Here is a 22,814-nt window from a genome sequence, read left to right as displayed (position 1 = left end):
TCTCAGGGACACTTCATGGGCCAAATTAACATGGCTTAGTGACCGACATACATCTCACATGTATGGATGTGAGAGCTGGACCGTAAAGAAGGCTGAGCGTTGCAGAATTGACACTTTCAAACTGTAGCGCTGGAGAAGACTCTTGAGAGTCCCTTGGACGGCAAGGTGATCAAACCAGTCAATCCTGGAAATCAACTCTGAATATTCACTGGAAGGAATGATGCTGAAGCTGAAGCTCCAATACTTTGCCACCTGATGCGAAGAGCTGACTCACTGGAAAAGACCCTGATGCTGGGAAAAACTGAGGGCAAGAGGAGAAGAGGGTGACAGAGGATGAGATGGTTGGATGGTATCACTGACTTGATGGACATGAGTTTGAGCAAACTCAGGTAGATAGTGAAAGACAGGGAAGCCTGGCATGCTGCAGTCCATGGGGTCTCAAAGAGTCAGATTTGACCTAGCAACCAAACAACAAGTGACCGACTGGCTGTGGGAAATGAGGAAGGAGAGAAGTCTGGGAACAGGAGACCACATGAGTGCCATCTCTAACTCCCTGAGGAATCTGACTTAATCCCCAAACATCTGAGCCTCAGTTGGCCTCATTTGAAAAATGGGGTGATTTTTCGGTCCTCCCCATTTTTTCTTTTATGGAGGTAAACGTCACACCACAAAAAATTCACCATTTTAACTATTTTAAAGCATCCAAGTCAGTGGCACTTAGGACATCCACAATATGGTGCCATCATCACCACAGTCTAATTCCAAAACATCTGCATCGCCCCCCAAAAGAATCCCCTAAGCACCAGTCGTCACCTCTACCCACCAGCCATCACTCCTCACCCTTCCCCCATCCCCCCAGTCCTAAGCAACCACTCAGCTACTTTCTGTCCCTTGATTTGCCTTTTCTGGACATTTTACAGATGGAAGGAATCTACACTATGTGGTCTTTTGTGTCTGCCTTCTTTCAACTCAGCATGTTGGCAAAATTCATCCACGTGGTAGCATGATCGGCACTTCATTCCTTTTTTTTTTTAATAGCTTGAAGCTTTTATTTATTTATTGGCTCCGCTGGGTCTTCATTGCTTTGCAAGAGCTTTCTCCAGTCACAGCGAGCGGAGGCTGCTCTTTACTGTGGTGGGCAGGTTTCATCACGGTGGGTTCGCCTGTTTTGGAGCAGAGTCTAGGTGCGCAGAATTCAGCAGTTGCAGTGTGCTGACTCTAGGGCTTGCAGGCTTCAGTAGTTGCAGCTCACAGGTTCTAGAGCTCCAGCTCAGTAGTTGTGGCACATGGCATGTCAGTCTGCAGCATGTGGGATCTTCCCAGACCAGGGATTGAATTCATGTCCCCTGCATTGGCAGGCAGATTCCTATCCACTGCACCACCAGGGAATTCTTGTACTTCATGCCTTTTATGGCTGAATAATACTTCATTGTATGGATGGACCACATTCTGTTCTATTCATCCATGCACCCATTGATGGACTTTGGGATGTTTCCAAATCAGGTGATTTTATACCTCTCTTCTACATCAGCCATGAGGATAAAATGGGATGCTGTGAAACCTGTCTGGCCCGACCCGGTAGAACCTTCTCCCTGAAGTGGAGCTGCAGGTGAGGTGCAAGCAATGAGGCTGGTGGGGCTGAGAAACTGAAACTCACACAGCCACGCACGGCTGGTACAGGAGCCCTTTCGTTCCCCAGTATTTCCCGGCACTGGAGGCTGAGTTTGGGAAGCCAGCACACTCTTCTGAGTAGTGTTACTGGAGGAACAGGAGAAGCAGTTCCAAAGTGTTTAATTAAATTGCAGCGTTGACTTGAGGGGGAGGCAGACCACACATCTGATGCCTCCTGACTTGCTAATGCCAAGACAACACCAGCAAAAGAACTCGCAGCCTGTTTCCACAGCAACCACTCTATTTCCCTTTACCTCATTGGTCAGTCTGGATGTTTGGGATCCCGTGACCACACTTGGATCCATCACTGGCCAAAGCCACTGAAAAAGTTACAAACCGTGTGTCGCAATACCAGCCTAGGACCTGTCACAGGACAGACGCCCAAAAAGTCAGCCTCACCCCCACCCCCAAGGACACAGCCGTAAGACCTTCCAGAACTGCAGGCCAATGTCATTTAAATTATCACGGCAGGAGAGACCACTTTCTTGGGTGGCTGTTTGGTGCTTATCTGACAACGGTCTGGCCAAGAAGATTGCTGACGTTTTTGAAAATCCGAGAGTCAGTCACATTTTGCTTACAAATGTCCACCGCTCGGGATGTGGCACAACACTGAAAGTCAGCGGAAAGTCTGACGTGAAAAACCTGTTGGTCTGGGAGACCTTTGCACAGCTGCCCACACAGACCTCCAGCCCCCACACCTCCTGAAGGAGGTTCTAAGCCCATCTGACCTCCAGTTAGTCAACACAGGAGGAAGTTCTCATTTAGTCACTAACTTCCCTCCTCTGAACAAACTGGGCAGATCAAACACCGATGTGCACACAGGTGTATCACCTGGAAGGGAGAGCTTGACCTCATCACATACGTGTATATGAAGCGTGTCTGTGTGCGCCCGTCTGTGTGTGTGTGCATGCTCATGCATGAGTGTGAATATATGTGCAAGCATCTACACACTAGGATAGCAAACTTGGGTGGAAGATTGGTACTGAGGTTACTGCCACCCCTGGGGTGGCACTCGGGGGACTCAGTGGCACATCTTTCCAGTCTGGGGTTGAGAGGGTAGAGGAGTTGAGGTGCAGCTCTGAATAACCCCAATGGGGGGACCTGGGCCCCAGATTCACACCAGAGGACACACCCTGAGTCCCCTCTGAGAGAGGTCCCGGAACAGCTGTCTACACCTGCTTGCCCCGTGAACCATTCAGTCTCAACATTCTGGTCTACAGCATCCAGGTTGAGTCCAAGTTTTGGAATCCACTGGAAACTCATCCCTACTCTGTCCCAGCTCTGTGATGAGACCAGATTCCTTAATGCCTCTGAGCCTCAGCTTCCTCATCTACAAAATGAGTCACATCTATTTCATAAGATAGAGTGAGGATTAAATGAAAAAGAAAGACCCGTAAAAGGCTTGGCTGATGGGGCTGGTGACTATATTTCTCTCCCCACCTGTCTGGTGAAATGAGGTCCACAGTGGCCTCCACTATCAAATGCTAGGGGATAGCCTCCTTGCCTTCCAGCTCAGCTGGCTTTCGGCATCCACCAACTTAACGTTCACTCTGCTGGGTCTCAAAGTAGGGGCCCTCCTAGGCACATGATCATGGAACCACTCATCTCATGAAGATTTCTTGAGGACCTACTGTGTGCCAAGCACAGTGCCAAGCATTAGGGGGCACAGATAAGACCAACGAGGGTCCTGAAGATAACAGAAGCTGTTCACTGAGCACTTGCTACGTGGGAGGTGCCATCCTAAACACTTATGCATAATTGCACATTTTCTCATCCTAACCTCTCCATCTGGTCAGCACTGCCCACAATCCCATTTCACAGATAGAGAAATTGAGGCTCAGAGAGGTGAAGTGACAAGAAACCAGACATCTCTTTTCCCTGGTTTCATCTAGAGCAGCAGCTCTCAAAGTGTGCTCCTCGGACTAGCAGCAACATCATTTCCTAGGAAATCATTAGACTGTGAATTCAGAAACTCTAGGAACGGAGCCACTTTTAAACAGAAGTAAGTTTAAAAGAGACCCTGGGGGAGATTCTTATGCCTCCATAGCCTGAGAACCACTGACCTAGAGGAAGAGGTGAGAAGAGGAGAAGATGGGGTTTTCAACTCGGAGGACCTTTCTCCCCTAGCTGGGAAAGAGGGTGAGACAAGGGTCTTGCGGGCAGAAAAGCTGAAATGCTCAGAGTTCAACCCCACCCCCATCGTCCCTACCCGCACCCTTTCATTTTAAGGAAGTGATCATATAAAGGAGCTTCCTGTATGGTCTGTCTTCTCAATGTTATAATTTACAGAATTCGAGGCATGGCTCCTTGAGCATCTTACCATCAAAGACCACCGGGACTGTCCCCCAGAGACTCTCCCTCCCCCTGAATCCCACAGCCTAAGACAAAGAAGAGTGGTCTCTAGAAAAAGGGATGCTGAATCATGGCACTAGTAACAGAGTGTTTCTGTGACCTCTGCGTGTCTACTGATATAAGTTATCACTAACAGGGATTCCCAAATGCATCACAAAACCACACAGAGCCCCACGTCAGGGAAGCCATCATCCAATGACAAAACAAGGTCGGGAGCCCCGTCCCCAAGGACCACCAATGCCCCCCACATACTGCCTTTGGGCCCTCACTGTGGTGACCTGAATTCAGGGCTATGGACACCCTCCCCTTCCTGCCCAGGGAGAGTCTTGTCTGTGAAGAGATGGTCCTTATAGGGTGTTAAAAGAAGTCCCCTCTCAAAAGAATCTGACCCTTTCATTGGTCTATGTAGCCTCATCACAGGTCAAGGATGGGTTGTTAGTGTGAAACATCTCCTGCACCAGCCAAACCCACAGCCCTAAGGACCCCCAGGACCTAGAGACCCCAGACAGGGCCCACTTGGTTCGAAGCCCTGTTCCTCTTTTCAAGGTTCCTCGCCATCACATATTAAGTAAGTTAATCTGCAGCATAAAGTCACTGCATGTAAAGTTCTTGGGACACTGCCTGGCAGAACTGTGCTCAGAAACGCTGGCAGTGGCCACTAGGCGCTCTCTCTCCTCTGCAGCCCCTTCCTCCCCCTGCCCTCCTCTATCCCCCTCCTCGATTCTGCAAGGAGATATGAAGGACATAGAATGCTACAAAGAGAGAGACGTGACCACAGAGGGCATGGGAAGAGGAGTGAAGAAAAAAGGGGGGTCAGATTTCTCCGGAATCACCAAGGCCTTAGGGATGAGCTGCTCTAAAAATCTTCCCCAAAACTATGAATGGCACATAGTCCCCACCAAGCTCTCAAGGACCCCCTGCCCTCCTCCACCCCTCCCAGCCACACTGGAAATCTCATAAGGTTCAGAATCACGGAGGGGCAGAGTCTGACCCGTCACACTCAGTATTCTCACCATGGCGACCCTGACACAGGATCCACATTGATCCAGGGCCCTCATCTTCCCTGCAAAAAGACCCATCTTCCCGTCTGCATTTCCCACAGCTGGCACTGGCCGGAGGACAAAACCCAAAGGAGACTGAGACTCGGCCATGAGCCAAGCAGTGTGACTCTCTCACACTTTTACAAATGTTTTGAGCAATTTTTTTTCATTACACACAAAACACATATGAGGTGTAGAATAACTAGAAATACAAACAAGCAAAAAAAAAAAAGGCCTCACCACCACCAAAATAGCCTAGCAAACTCCCTATGGAACCTAAGCAAACCTTTGGGGGCACGTCCTTTGATCTTTTTAGCTGCTTCCATACCTGTCCAATTCGTGTCACATCTCCAGTGCCAAGCACATAGCAGGCACCCAACAAAACATTTACTGGTCAACAGAAAGAAAAAAGAGAGAGAGGAGTAACCATTTCATAATTTCCACCCAATACTGAAGTTCAGAGCAAGACAAAAGAAAGGGGGAAGGAGACAGCAGGAAATTGCCCCAGAGTCGGGCTGAAGCTGCCCTTACCTTATATAGACTCCCTAAGAAGTTATGCAAACAAGGTTCAGTAAGGAAGAAAACAACCCACACACCAAAAAGCTGAGCTGTCAGCTTCCACTGAGCAAGCTCCCCAGAGTGGGCATGAAAGGAAACAGGAAAGAATTCAAACATCCTGCCGCCTGGGGCAGAGGGACAGCTGGACAGAAGCCACAGCTGCATCATTTCCAGTGGGCTGCTGACGGGGGAGCCCAGGCGGCCACAGACGAGGACCTGGAAGCGGGGATAACAGCCCCTCTCTCTCTGACACAGAGGACAAGGGCTCCATGGATATGTACACAGTCCTTGCATATGAGCTCTCACAGCCCATGCACATTGATTCTTTGTCCCACCCCTTTCTCAAAGCAGGAGACTTCTCAAATCATTCCTTCCCCATTGAATTTTTGTGAAATGAATGACCCCGCTTTTCTAGTCTGACACAGAACACAAGAAAATGGAGTACAGGATAGCCAGAGGAAAAGAAAGATGATTACTACAGTAGAACCCTCAGGGAAGGACCCGAAAAGATCAGGACAGCTAAAGGTTTTCCCCCAGTGACAAAGCACCAGAACTTTTTTTTTTTTTAAAGATTACTTTTATTTCCTTAAATGGAAGTCGGTGTGCTACACCCAACTGCATCTCCTGACTTAGAGAACGAGTAGTTGCAACCAGTTTCTGGAGGCTGTGAGCACACAATGGCCTCTCGTTGACAAGGAGACACCCTGGAGACACTGAAGGATTCAGCCTCTGATTGCCTGAGCACTAAATGCCCTGGGGTACATGCTCTGCATTCTTGTAGAGTTTTGCTGTTTCTTCCATTGCCGTTCGGTTAGTCATTTGACAAACACTTGTTGACAATTTGTGGTTCAAAGACAGCTAAATAAGATACAATCCGAACCCTTCAAGAATATACAATCTAGGGACCTCCCTGGTGGTCCAGTGGCTGGGACTCCGCGCTCCCAATGCAGAGGGCCCAGGTTCGATGCCCGGTCAGGGAACTAGAGATCCCACAAGCCGCAAGGAAGATCAAAGATCCCCCATGCTGCAACTGAGACCTGGTGCACCTGAATAAATTAGTTAAAAAAAAAAAAGAATATACAGTCTAGCAGGGCAAAAAAAGAAAAACTAAGCATATGAACACAGTGAAGTTAGCACCATGACCTCAAGGCATCACAAGGCAGATGGGAACACCAAAGAAAGAAAGAAATTAACTCTGCCTGGGGGGCAGTGATCAGGGCAGGCTTCACAGAGTCGGTGATGTTTGATCTGGGTCTTAAAGGAGGACCTAGAATTCATCTAGCTAACCAGGTAAAGAGGAAGAAGGGGGCTATGTTAACAACTTGAGGGTTAAATTCTAACAGAACTCCAAAGACAAGAGCACCAGCTTCAGTGGGCAAGTTCAAAATGTCTTCCTGTACCAGCGGCTCTGTTTCTGACCTGCCACATGCCAGAGGGGCATATAATTAGCTTATTATTACTGTGTGTAAAACAAGAGTTGAACTGCTCAGAATGGCATCCCTTAGGGCTCCTGCAGTCTGCTCATCCCTACACCAGGAGGACAGGCATTTTGTCCCCTAGGAGGACATCCCCAGTATCCAGAACGGTGCCTGACACACTGCCCATACTCAATAAACATTTCTTGAGTAAATGAGGAGCCTCTGCCCATCTATCTTAGCAGCTTAGAAGCATTTCGGTCCCCAGTCCTCAGCTGGGTCACTTCAGTGGGAGAGTCTGTCTTATAAGAATAAAACCAATCCCCTCCCCGGATTTTAAAGGTGTGCCTTCTAACGAAGAGACCAGCAGAAATAATCAGATGTGAACAGACATGTAGCAATTGACTGATCTGGACAAAGGTGCCCTGTAAATAAAAGTGCATGGGAAGGGCAGCCCAACACCACGGTGTTGCTAGGATTAGCAATGCCTGCATCACGTGGGCCTTCTCTCCCTTCCCTGCTCACATCACCAAGCACAGGGCCCCAGAAGAGCAAAGCAGAACAGCTCAGAGAGCCGGGAGGCCCGGGTTCAAGCCCTGGCTCTGCCTCTCTCTGCTGTGTGACCAGGGACCCATGGCATCTCCTCTCTGATCCTCAGTGTTCTAAGCCGGGGGTGGGAGGGGTAGCTTCTCGGTCCCTGTCTCAGAGCCCCCTGCGTGGTGGGGACAAACACACAAGTGGGTTTCACCCCCACTGTGGCTGTTGACACTTCCAGCCCTCGAGTTCGCCCACACATTTACAGCTGACTCATCCCACTCTTTTATTCATTCACTTAGCTACTAACCCACATGAATACCCAAGACAGACTTTCCCGCTTTAAGGACCCACTTCTGAGGAAAGATTGCAGGCAACGTAATACCCCCCCGGACACCAGCTCGGTGCCAGGCGCTGGACTGGAAGATGAAAACCCAGCCGTGGGGACTGGTGCTGGGTCTCGTTATCAATCCTCATCAGAATCGTGGCAAGGAAAGCTCAGAACTGAACCTGACACAGAGCGAGAGGCACTAAAAATGGCACAGGGTGACGATAAGGATGTGGACGACAATGGCGGAGCGCACAGAGGAGGCGGGAAAGGAGAGTGCGCGAGCTCAAGTTCACGCGTGAGCTCAAGTTCACGCGGGCGCGCGTGGCGGGGCTGAGCTCATCTGGAGCACACGGACCTGCACAGCCGCCCTTGGGGAAAGGCAAGTCTGACATGAAGGGGAAAATGGCAGAACCAGAGATGTCGATCTGGGAATGAACCACAGAAAGGCCAAAGGCGAAATTCCCCAAGGTCGTGGACAAAAGTCGTGGGAATAAAATGCAGGCTCTTCAGGCAAAGTCAGAGTCGTGGCCATGGCCCTGAGCCCCACCTCTGAGCCCATTCCCTGCACACTGCGAGGCCATCACCCTGCTGGATTTCTGCCCTCCTCCCACCCCTTTTCTTCTTTACGTTTTAAAAACTGAGAGGTTTACATACCATAAAATTTGCTCCTTTTTAAGTGTAAAATTCACTGGTTTTTAGTATATCCACAAGGTTGTGCAACCATCACCATTGTCTATTTTAGAACATTTTCATCACCCCAAAAGGAGACCTGGTGCTCATGAATAGTCACACTTTGTCCCTCATCCTCACTACTGGCAACCACTAAATCTGCGTTATATCTCCATGGATTTGCTTGTTTCGGAAACTTGAAATAAATGGAATCACATGACAGGTGACCTTTCACATCTGACTTCTCAGCATAATATTTCACTCAGCAACATGTCTTCAAGGTTCACCCATGTTGTCTCATGAATCAGTACTTCATTCCTTTTTATGGGTGATTAATATTCGATTCATGGATGGACCACATTTTGTGTATCCCTTCATCAGTTGATGAACATTGGGTGGTTTCCACTTTGGGGCAACTGTGAATCATGCTGCTGTGAACATTCATGCACAAGTTTTTGTGTGTTTTCATCTCTCTTGGGTAGATACTAAGGCATGAAACAGCTACGCTTAGCCTTTCAGGAACTGCCAAACTCTTTCCCACGGTGCCTGCACCAGCTCTCTTTCCCCCCAGCAGTGCACGAAGGTTCTGACTCGCAACACCTGTTATCACAGCCCCCTAGTGTGTGTGAAGTCACATCTCATTGTGGTTTGATTTCCACTTCCCTAACGACTACTGATGCTGAGCATCTCTGCTGGCCACGTGTATGTCTCCTTTGGAGACATGTCCATTCAAATCCCTTGCCCATTTTCCACTTGGGTTACTGGTCTTGCTGAGTTGTATGAGTTCTTTACATACTCTGGCAGGTGGACCATTACAGGATGCATGGTCTGAGACCCTCCCCTTTTGCTGGGGTCACTCCTCACCCAGGCATGCCCGGTTCCTTTTCATTCAGGCCTTGCCTTTGTGTCCCCTCCACTTCAGGCCCTCCCCGACCACCCCGGCTAACAGCGGCCTCCCCACAACGTGTCTCTGGACCACTACTTCATTTCATTTTCTTAGCACTCATCTCATTCTGAAAAGATCGCATCTGCTAGCTTGTCTATTGGCTGCCCCTGCATTTCCTGGGAATGTAAGCTCTGTGATCTGGATCGTTCAACTTTCCTAGTGTCTAGAGTCCCTGGCACATAGTAGGTCCTCAATGTACATTTGTTGGATAATGAGTGTTACAAAGTGCCAAAGAAGAGATTAAGTTACTTTCCCCAAGTCAAACACATGGCAGTAGATTTTGCCAAATCAAGAACAGAGCAAGTGATATAAATCAACTATATTTCAATATATATATATTTTTTTAAAAAAATGGGCTTCCCTGGTTGTCCAGGTAAGACAGATAAGAATAGATAAGAATTCACCTGCCAATGTAGTGGGCATGGGTTCAATCTCTGGCTCGGGAAGATCCCACATACCACAGAGCAACTAAACCCATGTGCTGTAACTACTGAAGCCCACGAACCTAGAGCCCATGCTTCACAACAAGGGAAGCCATCACAATGAAAAGCCCTCGCACCGCAACTAGAGAGTAGCCCCTCCTCACCGCAACTAGAGAAAGCCTACGTGCAGCTGCAGCAACCAAGACCCAGCGCAGCCAAAAATAAATAAATAAATAAAATTTAAAAAGCGATGCAAGTGGCATTCCAGTTCAGGGCTACAAGAGCTCACCAGAGTGAATACAGGCCTTCCTTGATCAGGCAGGGGTCTCACAGGGGCTGCACAAAGTCTGACTCTTTTCTCTCCTCCTCAAAAGCCCCAGCATGTGACCCAGAGGGGCCCCTGGCTAGCCCCTGGTCAGCAGCTTCCTTTATGTTCAAATCCTGAACAATACACTCCATTCTAGAGTCAGGGTAGAATTATAGCCCAAAAAAGGGAAGAAAACTACTTCCGGGTCAGATCATATGACCTCCAAGGGCCATCCTTTCAGTCAAAAGCAGCAGAGTCAGAAATCTTTCCTAAGAAAAATGGAGGCGTTTGAATTAACGAGTGTTGCTCCCCAGAGACCATCACAGGTTTTCCACTTGAACAAAGGCAGAAAAATTACCTCTGAGCTGTGTATTCTTAGAAATGTGCCTCCAGCCAGAGGCAAAGGCCTCCGGTCTGCCCCTTGGCTTTCAGAAAAAGAGCTTGTAGAAAACTGTTCAGAGAATAGCTCCTAAGAGTTCTTATTACAAGGAGAAAAAAAATATTTTTTTGTTCTTTTTATTGTATCTATATCAGAGGATGAATGTTAACTAAGCCTATTAAGGTCATCGTTTCATGATATACGGAAACCAAACTATCATGCTGTACCCCTTGAGCTCATACAATGGTGCATGCCGATTATTTCTCAACAAAACTGGGGGAGGAAGGAGAAGGGAAAAAAGAAAAAAGCTCGCTCATGGTCTTCCCTCCTTGTTTCAAAAGAATTTCAGCTGCACGTGTTGGGAAGCAGCAGGGTGTCAGGAGTGGCGGCCAGAAGGGCAGACACAGGATAAGGAACACAGCTCCACCTCCACGCAACCCGGGGTTGGTGCTTTCTCGGCTCTGAGCCTTAGTTTTCCTGTCTGTGAAATGGAAATGGCAATAGGACCCTGGTGCCACATGGGGCCATGGTGTCATGGAATAAAGTGAGGATTAAATGACTCTGGCTGGCAAGACAGTGGCCCCCAAAGATGTCCATACCTTAATTTCCAGAACCTGTGACTCTGACTGGACATGGCAAAGGGGACTTTACAGATACGATTAAATTGAGGGTCTCAGCATGGGGAGATTGTCCTGGATGACTAGAGTGGGCCCAATGTCATCACAAGGATGACAAATACGGAAGAGAAGAAGGCAGAAGAATCAAAGAGATGGCTTCATAAGAAGGACTCATTCAGATACTGCTGGCCTTGAAGATGGAGGAAGGGGTCACAAGCCAAGGGATGCAGAACCTGTAGAAGCCGAAAAAGGCAAAGAAACCGATTCTCCTTTCAAGCCTCTGAACGGAATACAGTCCTGCCGACACCTTTATGCTAGCTCAGTGAGGTTGATTTTGGACTTCTGCCCTCCAGACTCTAAGACGAGAAATTATGTTGTTTTAAACCACTGAGTCTGTGGTCATTTCTTACAGCAGCCACAGGAAACTGATACAATGACCTCAGCACAATTTCTGGCACCATAAAAGCCCAGTGTTCGTCATTATTTTTAAGGATTATGATAACTTATGATTGGCAAGAACAGTTACAGAAATGCACAGATGATTAAAAAAAAAGAATAAGTGGATGAGGAAAAATGAGACAGATGACCAAAAATTAAGTCCAGAACTAAAACAGGATGTCAGGCAAGTTAATTTCAAATGCACTGATGAAACAAAACACAAAATGCTGAGGTTAACAGCCCTGCCTTACACACAAGCCTCTGGGGACTTGGCCCTGCTGAGGCCACTGAGCAGAATCTGAAAAGCCAAGGCATCAAATTCAGTTGGAGAGGAAGACACCCAGGGGCTCCAGGGCAGGAATGTGGGCCAGGGGCCAGAGGGGGGCAAGGGTTTCAGAGCTTAAGTACCTGAAGACTCTCCATACAGGCCACTGGGCTGTTACGTTGGCAGAGGGCACAGTGGATTGTCCAGGGGTGAGCTCAGCTCTCAAACATCTCAGGGAACCGTGTTCATTCATCTATTCAACACACACTCCGGGAGAAGGTCAGGTGTTGTTCCAGGTGCTGACGGCGCAGCAGAGAACCAGGCCAACCAGGTTTCTGCCCCCAGGAGCTCAGATTCTATCTAGCAGGAGAGTCAGACACCAGATAATGGAGGGCTCCTGTTTTGGATATAGCTTGGGGAGTTGCTAAGGGCTTGCTACCCATGACTTGGGACCACACAAGAGAGTGACACAACCACTGGGAAAAAGAGATTAGGACTGGGTAACCGTGAGGGGTGAGGAGGATACTCCACTGAGGTTACCACCACCAGAGAGACAAAAGTCCTTTCCAGGATCTCACCATGGAATGGAAGAAACAGATGTGCACGTAATCACTGCAGAATGGGATGAACATCACAAAGGCAAGGAGGCCATATGAGTGGAGGGGATATTTACACTGGGCCTTGAAAGATGTATAGAAGTCCTCCAGCAAAGCAAGACCAATGAGGACAGGCCAAAAGAAGGAAAGCCGTGCACAAGTTCCGAGGAAGGGGAAAGGCTGGGAGCCTCGGACACAGATCTAGATTCCAAGTCCAACTTCTCTACCTACTGCGCCATCTCAAGCAAGTGATTTTTTTATTATTTTATTATTGAATGAAAGATTCTTTAAGTTCTGTAGTGCTTTATAATCTTCAAAAGTGTCCCACATGATGTCATAAAACCCCATAATAATCCTTTTTCTCCCACTACCCCCATCTTCCCCAGTGGCTCAACAGTAAAGAATCCGCCTGCCATGCAGGAGACCCGGGTTCAATCCCTGGGTCGGGAAGATTCCCTGGAGAAGCAAATAGCAACCCACTCCAGTATTCTTGCCTGGAGAATCCCATGGACAAAGGAGCCTGGCGGGCTAAAGTCCATGGGGTCACAAAGAGTCGGACACAACTGGAGCGACTTAGGGCACACCCCTCACTTGCCCCTTCTCCTGCCCCTCTCCCCACTGGTAACCACTAGTTTGTTCTCTGTCATCTGTGAGTCTACCAAACAAGTGACTCTGGACTCTACAAGGAAACAATCAGATTCCTTATCAGTAAAATGGAGATGACTCCTACTCTGGAGTCATTGTCCTTATTACATACACATCCCTTAGGGGTAAGAAAAATTAGATGAGCTAATACACTCAACGGAGAAGGCAATGACACCCCACTCCAGTACTCTTGCCTGGAAAATCCCATGGGTGGAGGAGCCTGGTAGGCTGCACACCCATGGGGTCGCTAGGAGTCGGACATGAGTGAGCGACTTCACTTTCACTTTTCCCTTTCATGCACTGGAGAAGGAAATGGCAACCCACTCCAGTATTCTTGCCTGGAGAATCCCAGGGACGGCGGAGCCTGGTGGGCTGCCGTCTATGGGGTCGCACAGAGTCGGACACGACTGAAGCGACTTAGCAGCAGCAATACACTCAAAGTGCCTACCTACTGCAGGGAAGTTGGCATCCATCGTGCCAACGGGATGCAGAATCGTGCATCGGGATGTACATGAGAGGGGTGAGCTGCTGAGCATCCCATCCTAAAGGACATTCTGGGTCATTTCTAAGCATTTGGACCTTGTGGGCAAAAGCGACAAAATGTTAAGGGGAGAGAAAAGCTCTCCCCACCTCCCCACCCTTACCTGGACTGCAAGCTCACTAGGTTCAGAAGGGGTCAACTCAGTCCTGGGCAAAGGGCTGGCACTCAAGAAATGCTCCGGAGAAGGAAAAGCCAGGGTCAAGGGTGGAGCCCGGAAAACACCCACACTCCTGGGGCACGAAAGGGAAGCAGAACCAGCAGACGGAAGTGAGAGCAAGAGATGAGAAACAGGAAAGGAGAAGTAGGTGAGCTTTGCAGTGCAGAAGCAGACGAAAGGGAAAAACCATGTTTTTAGTAACCAGCGGTCGCTGCCGAAGGCTAGAAGGAGGGAAAGTGAAACAAACACAAAGAAACGTCCACTCCATTTGGCCACCAGGAGGTGACCGAGGACCTGGGCACGGGATGCCAGGCTCCAGATGTGGGGCGGTGGAATGCCAGGATGCAGCAAGGTGAAAAAACGGTGGGAGATGAAGACATGGATGTAACATCTACATGATTCACCAGCAACAATTTCCAAAAGTTTGCATTAACGTCTAAAGATGTTCAAGGAGGGAAAACTCAATTCATTTCAACTAACTGAACATTTTCGCTGAAGCAGAGACACCCTACTTAGCAGGAAAAGGGACATCTAGCAACCTTCTCCACGGAAGCATGGCCACAAACTCCACAGCAAGTGCAAATATCACCCAGAAGAGCTGTTACAAAGCCTACGCATCTTATGACACAAAGAAGCCACACAATGCAGCTAAGGAAACCCCAACAACACATGCGTGAGCCAAGAAAGCAGTGGGAGACTGAATTTTGCAGAAAACTGTGAAGAGAATGCCTCCAGAGCACTTCAGGTACCACTGAAGAATCACTACCCAACACTGTTCCTGGAGCAACAGAAATGATGTGTCAATCAATCCCGTTTGTTGATTGCATGACAGACAGACTGTTTAGCACTTTACAAGGTCCATAGCCCTGTTACAGATCTACAGCTTGCTTCTGACCTCATACTCCCTTCGACTCACTAGATAATTTCTCTCCTTCCTTTCTCACTCAAATTTCCAAATTTGAGTAAAGCTAGAGTGGAAAAAAAATGCATACGCGCAGCTTGAGGGAAAAAAGTCCAGTGCAGAAAAGCAAAATAGAGAGACCGCCATACATATGTGTGCTGCACAGCTGCACATGCAGAGGCCGTGGACTACAAGCGAATTTGTCTCTTTCCCAACCTGTCCCTCTTGCAGTAATAGCAAAGAGTCTCTCTTTGACTGAATTCTAACCATGCTCTTCTGAGCTCTTTTTCATCTGGGTCTCAACTTCTGGACTTCTGTGTTCGTCTTGGCCTTTGCCGATTTTGGCAAGGATCCCGCCGAGTCAACTGAGCCAGAATTCCCCGTCCGCCACATCTGATCACCCCTCGATATCTAATCAGGCTCCTTGTCCTCACCCTTCCCCAGTGATGTCTGATCCCTGGCATGCCTTCAGCAAGAATCCTGTTAAGTCAGTTTAGCCAGCTTCTCCCTTCACCCCCGACCCTTCCTCTTGGTAACTTTCCAGCCATTGATCCCTATCTGGCTCCTTGACTCCAAATTCCCACTTTTCTTTGTGGTATTCAGAGTTGAGTTTGATCTCTCTCCCTTGCAGTGGTCCCTACACCTATCACAACAGTCCTCTGAATAAAGTCTGCCTTACTGTTCTTGTTTTTTTTTGGCTGCATTATGCACCATGTGGGATCTTAATCCCCCAATGAGGGATCTAACCCATGCCCTCTGCATTGGAAGGTGGGCGTCTTAACCACTGGACCATCAGGGAAGTCCCTGCCTTACTGTTCTTTAACAAAGTATTGGAAGGAATGTTTTTGCCTTTAACATAAAGACACCCCTGTTTTCCTTAACCATCCCACTGCCAAACTCAGTCCCTGAGAAGCAGTTGCAAGGTGCTATGTTACTGATAACCACATTAATTGAGCACCTATTGTATAGCAGGCATTGCCTATAAGCTTTATGTGTATCATGTCAATTTATCCTCAGTTTTAGCAACCCTGTACCCTGTGTGCAATCACTAACTGAATCTTACAGATGAAGAAACAGAGAATCTGGGAGACTTGCTCAAGGTCACACAGCGCAGCAAGGCTACAAGTCAAAGCAAGACACCCTGGCTCTACCATCGATGCTCGTAACTGATTGGCTCTAAAATCTGTACCAACAGAAAACTGGATTAATTCCCAGATGGCTAGATTCTTTCTAAAATAAAAATGCTTGCAACAGAGTATTTTGGGGTCAGTTTATCAATAAAAGATCTGTTAAACAATGCTACATTTATACAAGAGATAGATTAGGAGCCACTTTAAGGGCTGGATGATGACAATCAAACATCAGTGCCATGAGAATAGGGGCTTTCTCTGCTTCTAGATTTACCCTCAGTGCCTAGAACAGGAACATACAGAGTAGTCGATTGAAGGAAGGAAGGAGGAAATGAATGAATGAATGAACAAATTTCTGAGTGTTAAACTATATTTGAATTATATCTGGTTTTTATTCTCTTTTTCCTTTTGCTTAATCTTGCTTTCTGAATATTCTGCAACAGACCTGTACTACTTATAAGGTGAAGAAAAAAAGCATTTCACAGACACCCTGAACCATTGACCCAACACATACACATGATCTGTAAGCCCTTCCTACAGAGATCAGAGAGATCACACCACCAGTCAGTCTGGCAAATGACTCTTTTCTCCTTTGCCAGCTTAGCCCTGGCTCCTCCCCACTCCCCATGGCTCTGTCAGGGCAACCAGAGACCCTCCAGACAGCTCAGTACCCATTACGCATCATCTCTTCCCTCCTCCCATCTCTCTGATCACATACTTTACTTCCATATCAATTAAATTCCACTAATGAAATGACAATCACAGTGACTACCATTTATGGAGAACGGACTGCATCCTTGGCACCATGAACTTGCTTCCTTAATCCTCTCAATAATCACATTATAGCAAAAGGATGAGCAGGTAAATAATTCAGGTCACATGATTGGCAAGCATTTGAACTCAGACCATCCAAAGCAGCCTAGACCTTTAACCACTGTGCTAACCATCTCTTACCCTGTACTGACCACCTACTGCATGCAGACCTGGGCCAAAGGTCTCAAGCACGCCCACATGGTGCCTACTGCATGCCAGTCTGGGGTTGAGCACCTCTACTAAGTGAACTCAGAGTTGAGTGCTTACTGTGTGCTGAGCTAGGGCATGCACAAAAAACTTCAGAGCAGAAAGCACACTGTCCTCCTAAATGCTAGGAGAATAGAAATAATGATATTAAAAGTAATAGTGACAACAACCAATATGATGCTAGGAGAGTTAAAAAAAAAAAAAAGTAACAGTAACAACAGCCAACTGCATTACTATCTCTGGGCTCTCCATTTAGATATATAACTTTAGTGAACCTTCTCAGTCAGCATCAGAGGCAGGCACCATCAGAACCCCCATTTTACAGACCAGAAAACTGTGGCACAGACAAAGAAATGCCTGAGGTCACATGGCAGGAGTCAGAGTTGGGATGTGAATTTAGAATTTCTCTGATTCCAAAGGTCCTGGCTGTTGAAATACAGAAGGGATTGCACTGGGCAGGTTTGCTGGCTCAGTCTCAGATGGACAGATACAGGGAAGAGGAATTCCACTCAGAGGGAATCACTGGCCTGTAGGCTGAGAGTGTTACACAAGGTCAGGCTGCAGGTGCACAAAGGAGGGTGTGGGAGCTACTGCACAGGAGATGTGGGTGGGGACAAACGGACTGGAAGGCCGAGTAGATACCCTGTACTTAGTGTAGTGGGCAGATGGGAGCTATAGATGGTTAATGAGCAGAGAAGTAATTTGAGGAGACCCATGCTTTAGGAAGAGTTACTTTGCAGGCTTCCATGGTGGCTCAGTGGTAAAAGAGTCCACCTGCCAATTCAAAAGACACAGGTTCAATCCCTGGGTTGGGAAGATCCCCTGGAGAAGGAAAAGACAACCCACTCCAGTACCCTTGCCTGGAAAATCCCATGGACAGAGGAGCCTGGAAGGCTACAGTCCATGGGGTTCCAAAGAGTCAGACACGACTGAGCGACTTCACTTTCATTTTCACTCCCATGTCGGGCGGTGGAGGGGGATAGAATGAATTTAAGAGAAGAAAGACCATGGCGTGAGAGACTGTTGCAATAAAGGGTAGCCATGGACCTCTTTTGGGTCTGCCCCTCTTCTGGAAGCAGCACGCCCTCGCCTTCATTCTTCCCTTAGGAACCCACTCTCCCCTACTCTACCTGTTGGTTTGGTGGGTCTACCCCTCCCCCACTGTCTCCTGGTTTGGTGGGGCTGCCCCACACCCCACTCCAGGCGTGGGCACTGATCCAGGTATAGTCAGTCAGAATCATAGGGATTGGTTCACATGCGCACATGAACCCAGCCAGACTGTCTGACAGAAGAGAGTCTGTCAGTCTGGAGACTTCTGCTGAAATCGGTGGCAGTCGGTCTCTCTCTCCTCCCCGAAGCCTGGAAGCGGGTGGTTAGAGGTTATCACATCACCGCTCAGGGAGAACCTGCCCGCCTGCTCCCAAGACAGGTGATCAAGGAGGAAAACAGGGCTGGGGGAGCGGGGGGAGTTCGGACAGCCTTATCTGCAGCTAGTACTTTACCTGGACTTTCCAACCACAGAAGCTAAGACTGATTTCTTTTCTTCGGGGGTGGGGGAGTGGGTAAGTTAACTGCACTGGGCTCCTCTCACTGCACCTGACAGATCTCCAACCATCCCACATGGACTGAAGTTCGGGGTAAGAAGCAAGGGCAGAGGCGGTGACGGAGCGGTCAGTACAGAAGGAAGGGGCTAGGTGAGGCCAGCGCCAGAAGAACCAGTGCAGGGGCCCAGAGGGCTCCAGATCCTGTCAGCAAGAAACAGGAGGACAAGGGCGGCCCAGCGACCTTCCAATCCATGACCTTCAGGAATCAGTGCCTGAGGACAAGGACAGGCCAGCCTGGGAGGCGGAGGAGGGGTGACAGGGAGAGGCTTAATCGGCAGATTCCATTCCAATGAACCCAGGGGAAAGACAGAAGGAAGATAGTAGCCAGAGGCAGAGGACGGGTGAAAGAGGGTATTTCAGAGCAAGGATGGGGGGGTGCAGGGTGAAGATGTCAAGGAGGAGAGAAAGCCCACAGTGGGGAGGGGGAGCCCTCCACCCCTCTCGTTCCCCCAGGGCAGACGGAGGAGTGACCAGGTACTGTGTTTAGGCTCCCAGGTCCCCTGTGACCTTGTGAGAGGTTTGGAAATAGGAAGGCCATACCAGACCAGGAGCACTAGACCCTCTGGCTTGGCAGGACACCTGGCCAGAGATGAGGGCCATGGAGAGGCCTCCCTGCATCACATGAGTGGGTGAACGTGCCTTCTATAACTGCCAACAATTCCACCAGACCCGACCAGAACCTGCTGTACATCGAAGATGCTCCACGACTCAGAGATGAGCCTCTAAACCACCTCTTTAGTGAGAAGAGGCCACGAGCACAGGCCTCAAAGCCACCCTGCCCGGGTTCAAGGCCTGGGCCTGCCATGACCTTGCTGTGTGATTGCAGGCAAGTCATTTAACCTCTCTGGGTCTCCGTTTCCCCACCTACAGAAGGGAAGCAAGCTCAGAAACGGAGACAAGGTGTGCCCAGTGCAGTGACTTGCGTGTAGAAAGTTACTAGTCAGCATTCTGAATCCTTGGTCACTGGGTTATGAGGACATGGTGGCGGGATGGAACAGGCTTTTCTAAGACAAACATGAGCAGACACGGCAACCGTAGCTCGCCTATACATTTGTCCAACAGATGGCTGGGGAAGGAAGGTGGACTTTCAGCCAGAGCAGACGGAGCCTTCAGATCCCACGGCCCATTCATAAGATCAACAAGCAGCAGGGAAAGCATTTTTAGTTCTCCCCCCAGGCCCCCCCCACTGCCATCCCTATCTCTGGGGGAAGGGTTGGAGTAGCAAACCACAAAGCCCCAGGGAGGGAGGAAGTGCTCTCTGACCACAGCCTCCCCAGTTCAGAATCCACTCACAGGATGCTTTTTATTCCTGGGGTCACCTTCTTCTACTCAATGGACAGAACAATAGCTTCAGAAGCTCGGGGGTGGGTGGGAGGAGAAGACCCCAGTCTGATGGCAGGGGTGGGGATGATGGATGGCTATCAGGAGGAAACTGCTACTTTACTGTCCAGAGAGGAAGGAAGCTGGCTTGTGAGAAAAGCTCGGAGCCAGCAAGGCAAAAAACACCGCTGAACCTCCCAGTTATACACCAAACCCCAGGAGTCTGCACTTACTCCACTTGTGAAAGCAGGCATCACGGTGGTGGAAGGACAGAGGTGGCTAAGAGACAGGGTTCCTAATTCAGGGGCCTGGCTTTCAATCCTGGCCCCATGCACCTCAACAGATGTGAGTTGTGATAGTACTTTACACATCTGCTTTTAAACAAAGGGTTCCTCAGATGGCTCAGTGGTACAGAATCTGCCTGCCAATGCAGGAGACTTGGGTTCCATCCCTGGGTCGGGAAGATCCCCTGGAGAAGGAAATGGTAACCCACTCCAGTATTCTTGCCTGGGAAATTGCACAGACGGAGGAGCCTGGCAGGCTACAGTCCATGGGATCACAAAAGAGTTGGACATGACTTAACTAAACAACAACAATTTAAACAATCCTGTCCAAAAGCAGTGAGTGAAGCTCTAGAGGTAGCTCTGGGAGATGTTTTAGTTGGGAGATTTTTTTTCGGGGGGGGCTGGTAAATCTCAGTACAACCCAGCCCACAGCAGACACTTTATAGATATTCTTTGAATTAGAATAAATTCAAAATAATCATTTGAATAAAGGAAAGGGGCCACTGCGTGATCTTGAGCACAGTGTTGTATTTTTTATTTATTTCACAAATGACCATGTCATTTGTACAGGCACTGACTCACCTATCCCCTCTACAGCCCTCTAAGATTACAGGGGAGGAAACCAAGGCCCCAAGAGGTTAAGCAACTTGCCCCAAACCACACAGCTAGAAAGTGGCCACAAGGGGATTCAAACCCACCTTGCTGACTCTAGGTCCCCACCCTAACTTTCAGGCTGCACTGTCTTTGTCTGAAAATATCTATTTCCAAGCTAGAGACCAGAGCCCAGAAAAAGAGCCCATCCTCCAATCTTAGCTTTAAAGGGCCCTATTACCAGTGATGCTGGGCCTTTTGCTTCAATGGTGGGGGGAGGGGGGGCACCCTAGGGGGGAGGGATTGGATGTTGTGGTTGTACATGCATGTATTTTTTCCACTTAATGGTTCAAGACAACCCAGGGAAAGGCACAAAGTTTACAAATCCTAAAGATGTTGCTTGAAAGATTTCTTCTATGTGCACACCTGTGTAACTGCCTCCCAAATCAAAATACAGAATATTCCCAACTCCTTGAGACCCCACCCCACCTTCTGTATGCCTCCCCCAGTCAGTGGCTAGCCACCCACAAGCAGGACCACTTTCCCGACTTTTCACATTACAGATTAGCTTTGCCTTTTCTAAAATTTCACATAAATGGGATCATATGGTATGTATGCTTTTATATCCTGCTCTATATTCTACAAACAAAAACATATCACAGCACATGGACAATGATTGTAGGAGAAAGGAGGGGGCTGCCGCCAACCATTTCTTTCTCCTTCAATAAGCACCAGGATTGTTTTTATTTTGGCTCTCTGACCGATGAAAGGGGAAACCCGGGAGGGCTGGACCCTGGAGTTTGGAACCCTGTGAGTTAACGGTGGAAAGCTAGTGACCGTGCGGGCAAAGGAGCTGTCCCGCCTGAAAAGGTTACTGTGAGGGGGAGGAGGCTGGAGGTCACCTCTGGTTGTTCTGGATGCCCAGAGGAGAGAAGGCTTGTGGAGGCTTTAGAACGCTCCAATCTGGTTCCTCCAGCGCTGGGGGCGCCCAGGGTGGCCTCAGGCTCCTCCCTAGCATTGACCATGTTCCGAAAGACCGCGAGTCCCCCCGGAAGGCGCGTCTCCCTACCTGTGCACTGTTGGATGAAGTCCTGATATTCTGCTCCCTGCTCGCCGGGGACGATGGTGGAGCCGTCATATTTAAAAGTCACCCTTTGGATTGGGAGAAGAGAAACACACACACACACATACACATCAGCGTTGGTGGCTGAACGGTGCCGAGCTTCCACAGAACAATCTAAAAGATGCTCTGGCTAGCGAAAAGCCAGCGCTGGCTTTCCACGCTGTCCCGGGTTAAGGCTGCGGGAAGACCGCACGGGGATGACCCTTAATCCGTCCCGTCTGGAAGACGGCTCAGCGCACCAGGCCCCTTGCGAGCTCGGGCAGCGGGGCTCGGAGAGCAATGGAAAGTTCCTCACCAGATGACGGCCGAGCTGTCGTCGCGCACCAGGTTGTACGCCGTCCGGCAAGCCTCTTTGTCAATCTTGGTGGCCATCGCCGCGGGGCCGCAGTGGGGATACTGTGCTCGCAGCGACAGATGAGCGCGCTTGGGGCCGGCTGCAGGGACCGGAGCGGAGCGGAGCGGGGCGGGGACGCGCGGAAGAAGGGCGGGCAAGCAGGCGGGCGGGCGGCTGCTGCGACAGCAGCGAGAAGAGACGAGCTCCGAGCTCCGAGAGCGGCAGTGGCTCCGAGTGCGCGAGGAGCTCGAGCTAGACCCAGGCCACGCAGTCCCGCCCCCCTCCACCCATTGGCCTCCCAGGACGCATTACGCCCCGCCCCATATCGCTATTGGTGGTAGCCCGTGTCGGGGGCGTGGCGTCTTTACTCACCAGCGGCCAATCCCAGCCCGAGTGGGTTGCGAAACCCTGCGAAGGGGGCTGGGGAGCGGGGCTTTTTCTCCCCTCCTTCCCTCTTCTTCTCCCTCCTCCTTCTTCTCCTCCCTCCTCCTCTTCTCCATCCCCCAACCCTTTCGTTGTTCTCCCACTCCCCTAACTCCTCCCCCATTTCCTCCTCCCCAAGCCCTGTTTCTCCTTTCCCTCTCTCTACTCCCTCTCCCTCCTCCCTCCTTGAGTCTCCCTCCT

General features: G+C 49.4%; 1 protein-coding gene across 1 annotated transcript in view; it reads right to left on the bottom strand.

The window, feature by feature from the left end:
• The window catches only part of COTL1 (coactosin like F-actin binding protein 1), a 43,350-nt gene extending 20,928 nt beyond the window's left edge, over positions 1-22,422 (bottom strand). Inside the window, exons 1-2 of the mRNA XM_081511492.1 lie at positions 22,152-22,422; positions 21,803-21,885 (exon numbers count right to left, since the gene is read on the bottom strand). Of these exons, the coding sequence (XP_081367618.1) occupies positions 21,803-21,885; positions 22,152-22,228 (160 nt within the window). The 5' untranslated portion in view covers positions 22,229-22,422. The remainder of the gene's footprint in view (positions 1-21,802; positions 21,886-22,151) is intronic.
• Between the last annotated feature and the right edge of the window lie 392 nt (positions 22,423-22,814).

This window comes from Giraffa tippelskirchi, chromosome 7, assembly GCF_054371585.1.
Source record: "Giraffa tippelskirchi isolate mGirTip1 chromosome 7, T2T-mGirTip1v1.2.pri, whole genome shotgun sequence".
In the NCBI taxonomy this organism is placed as follows: domain Eukaryota; kingdom Metazoa; phylum Chordata; class Mammalia; order Artiodactyla; family Giraffidae; genus Giraffa; species Giraffa tippelskirchi.
Note: the sequence above shows the minus strand (reverse complement) of the source record. Positions and strands in the feature narration are given on the sequence as shown.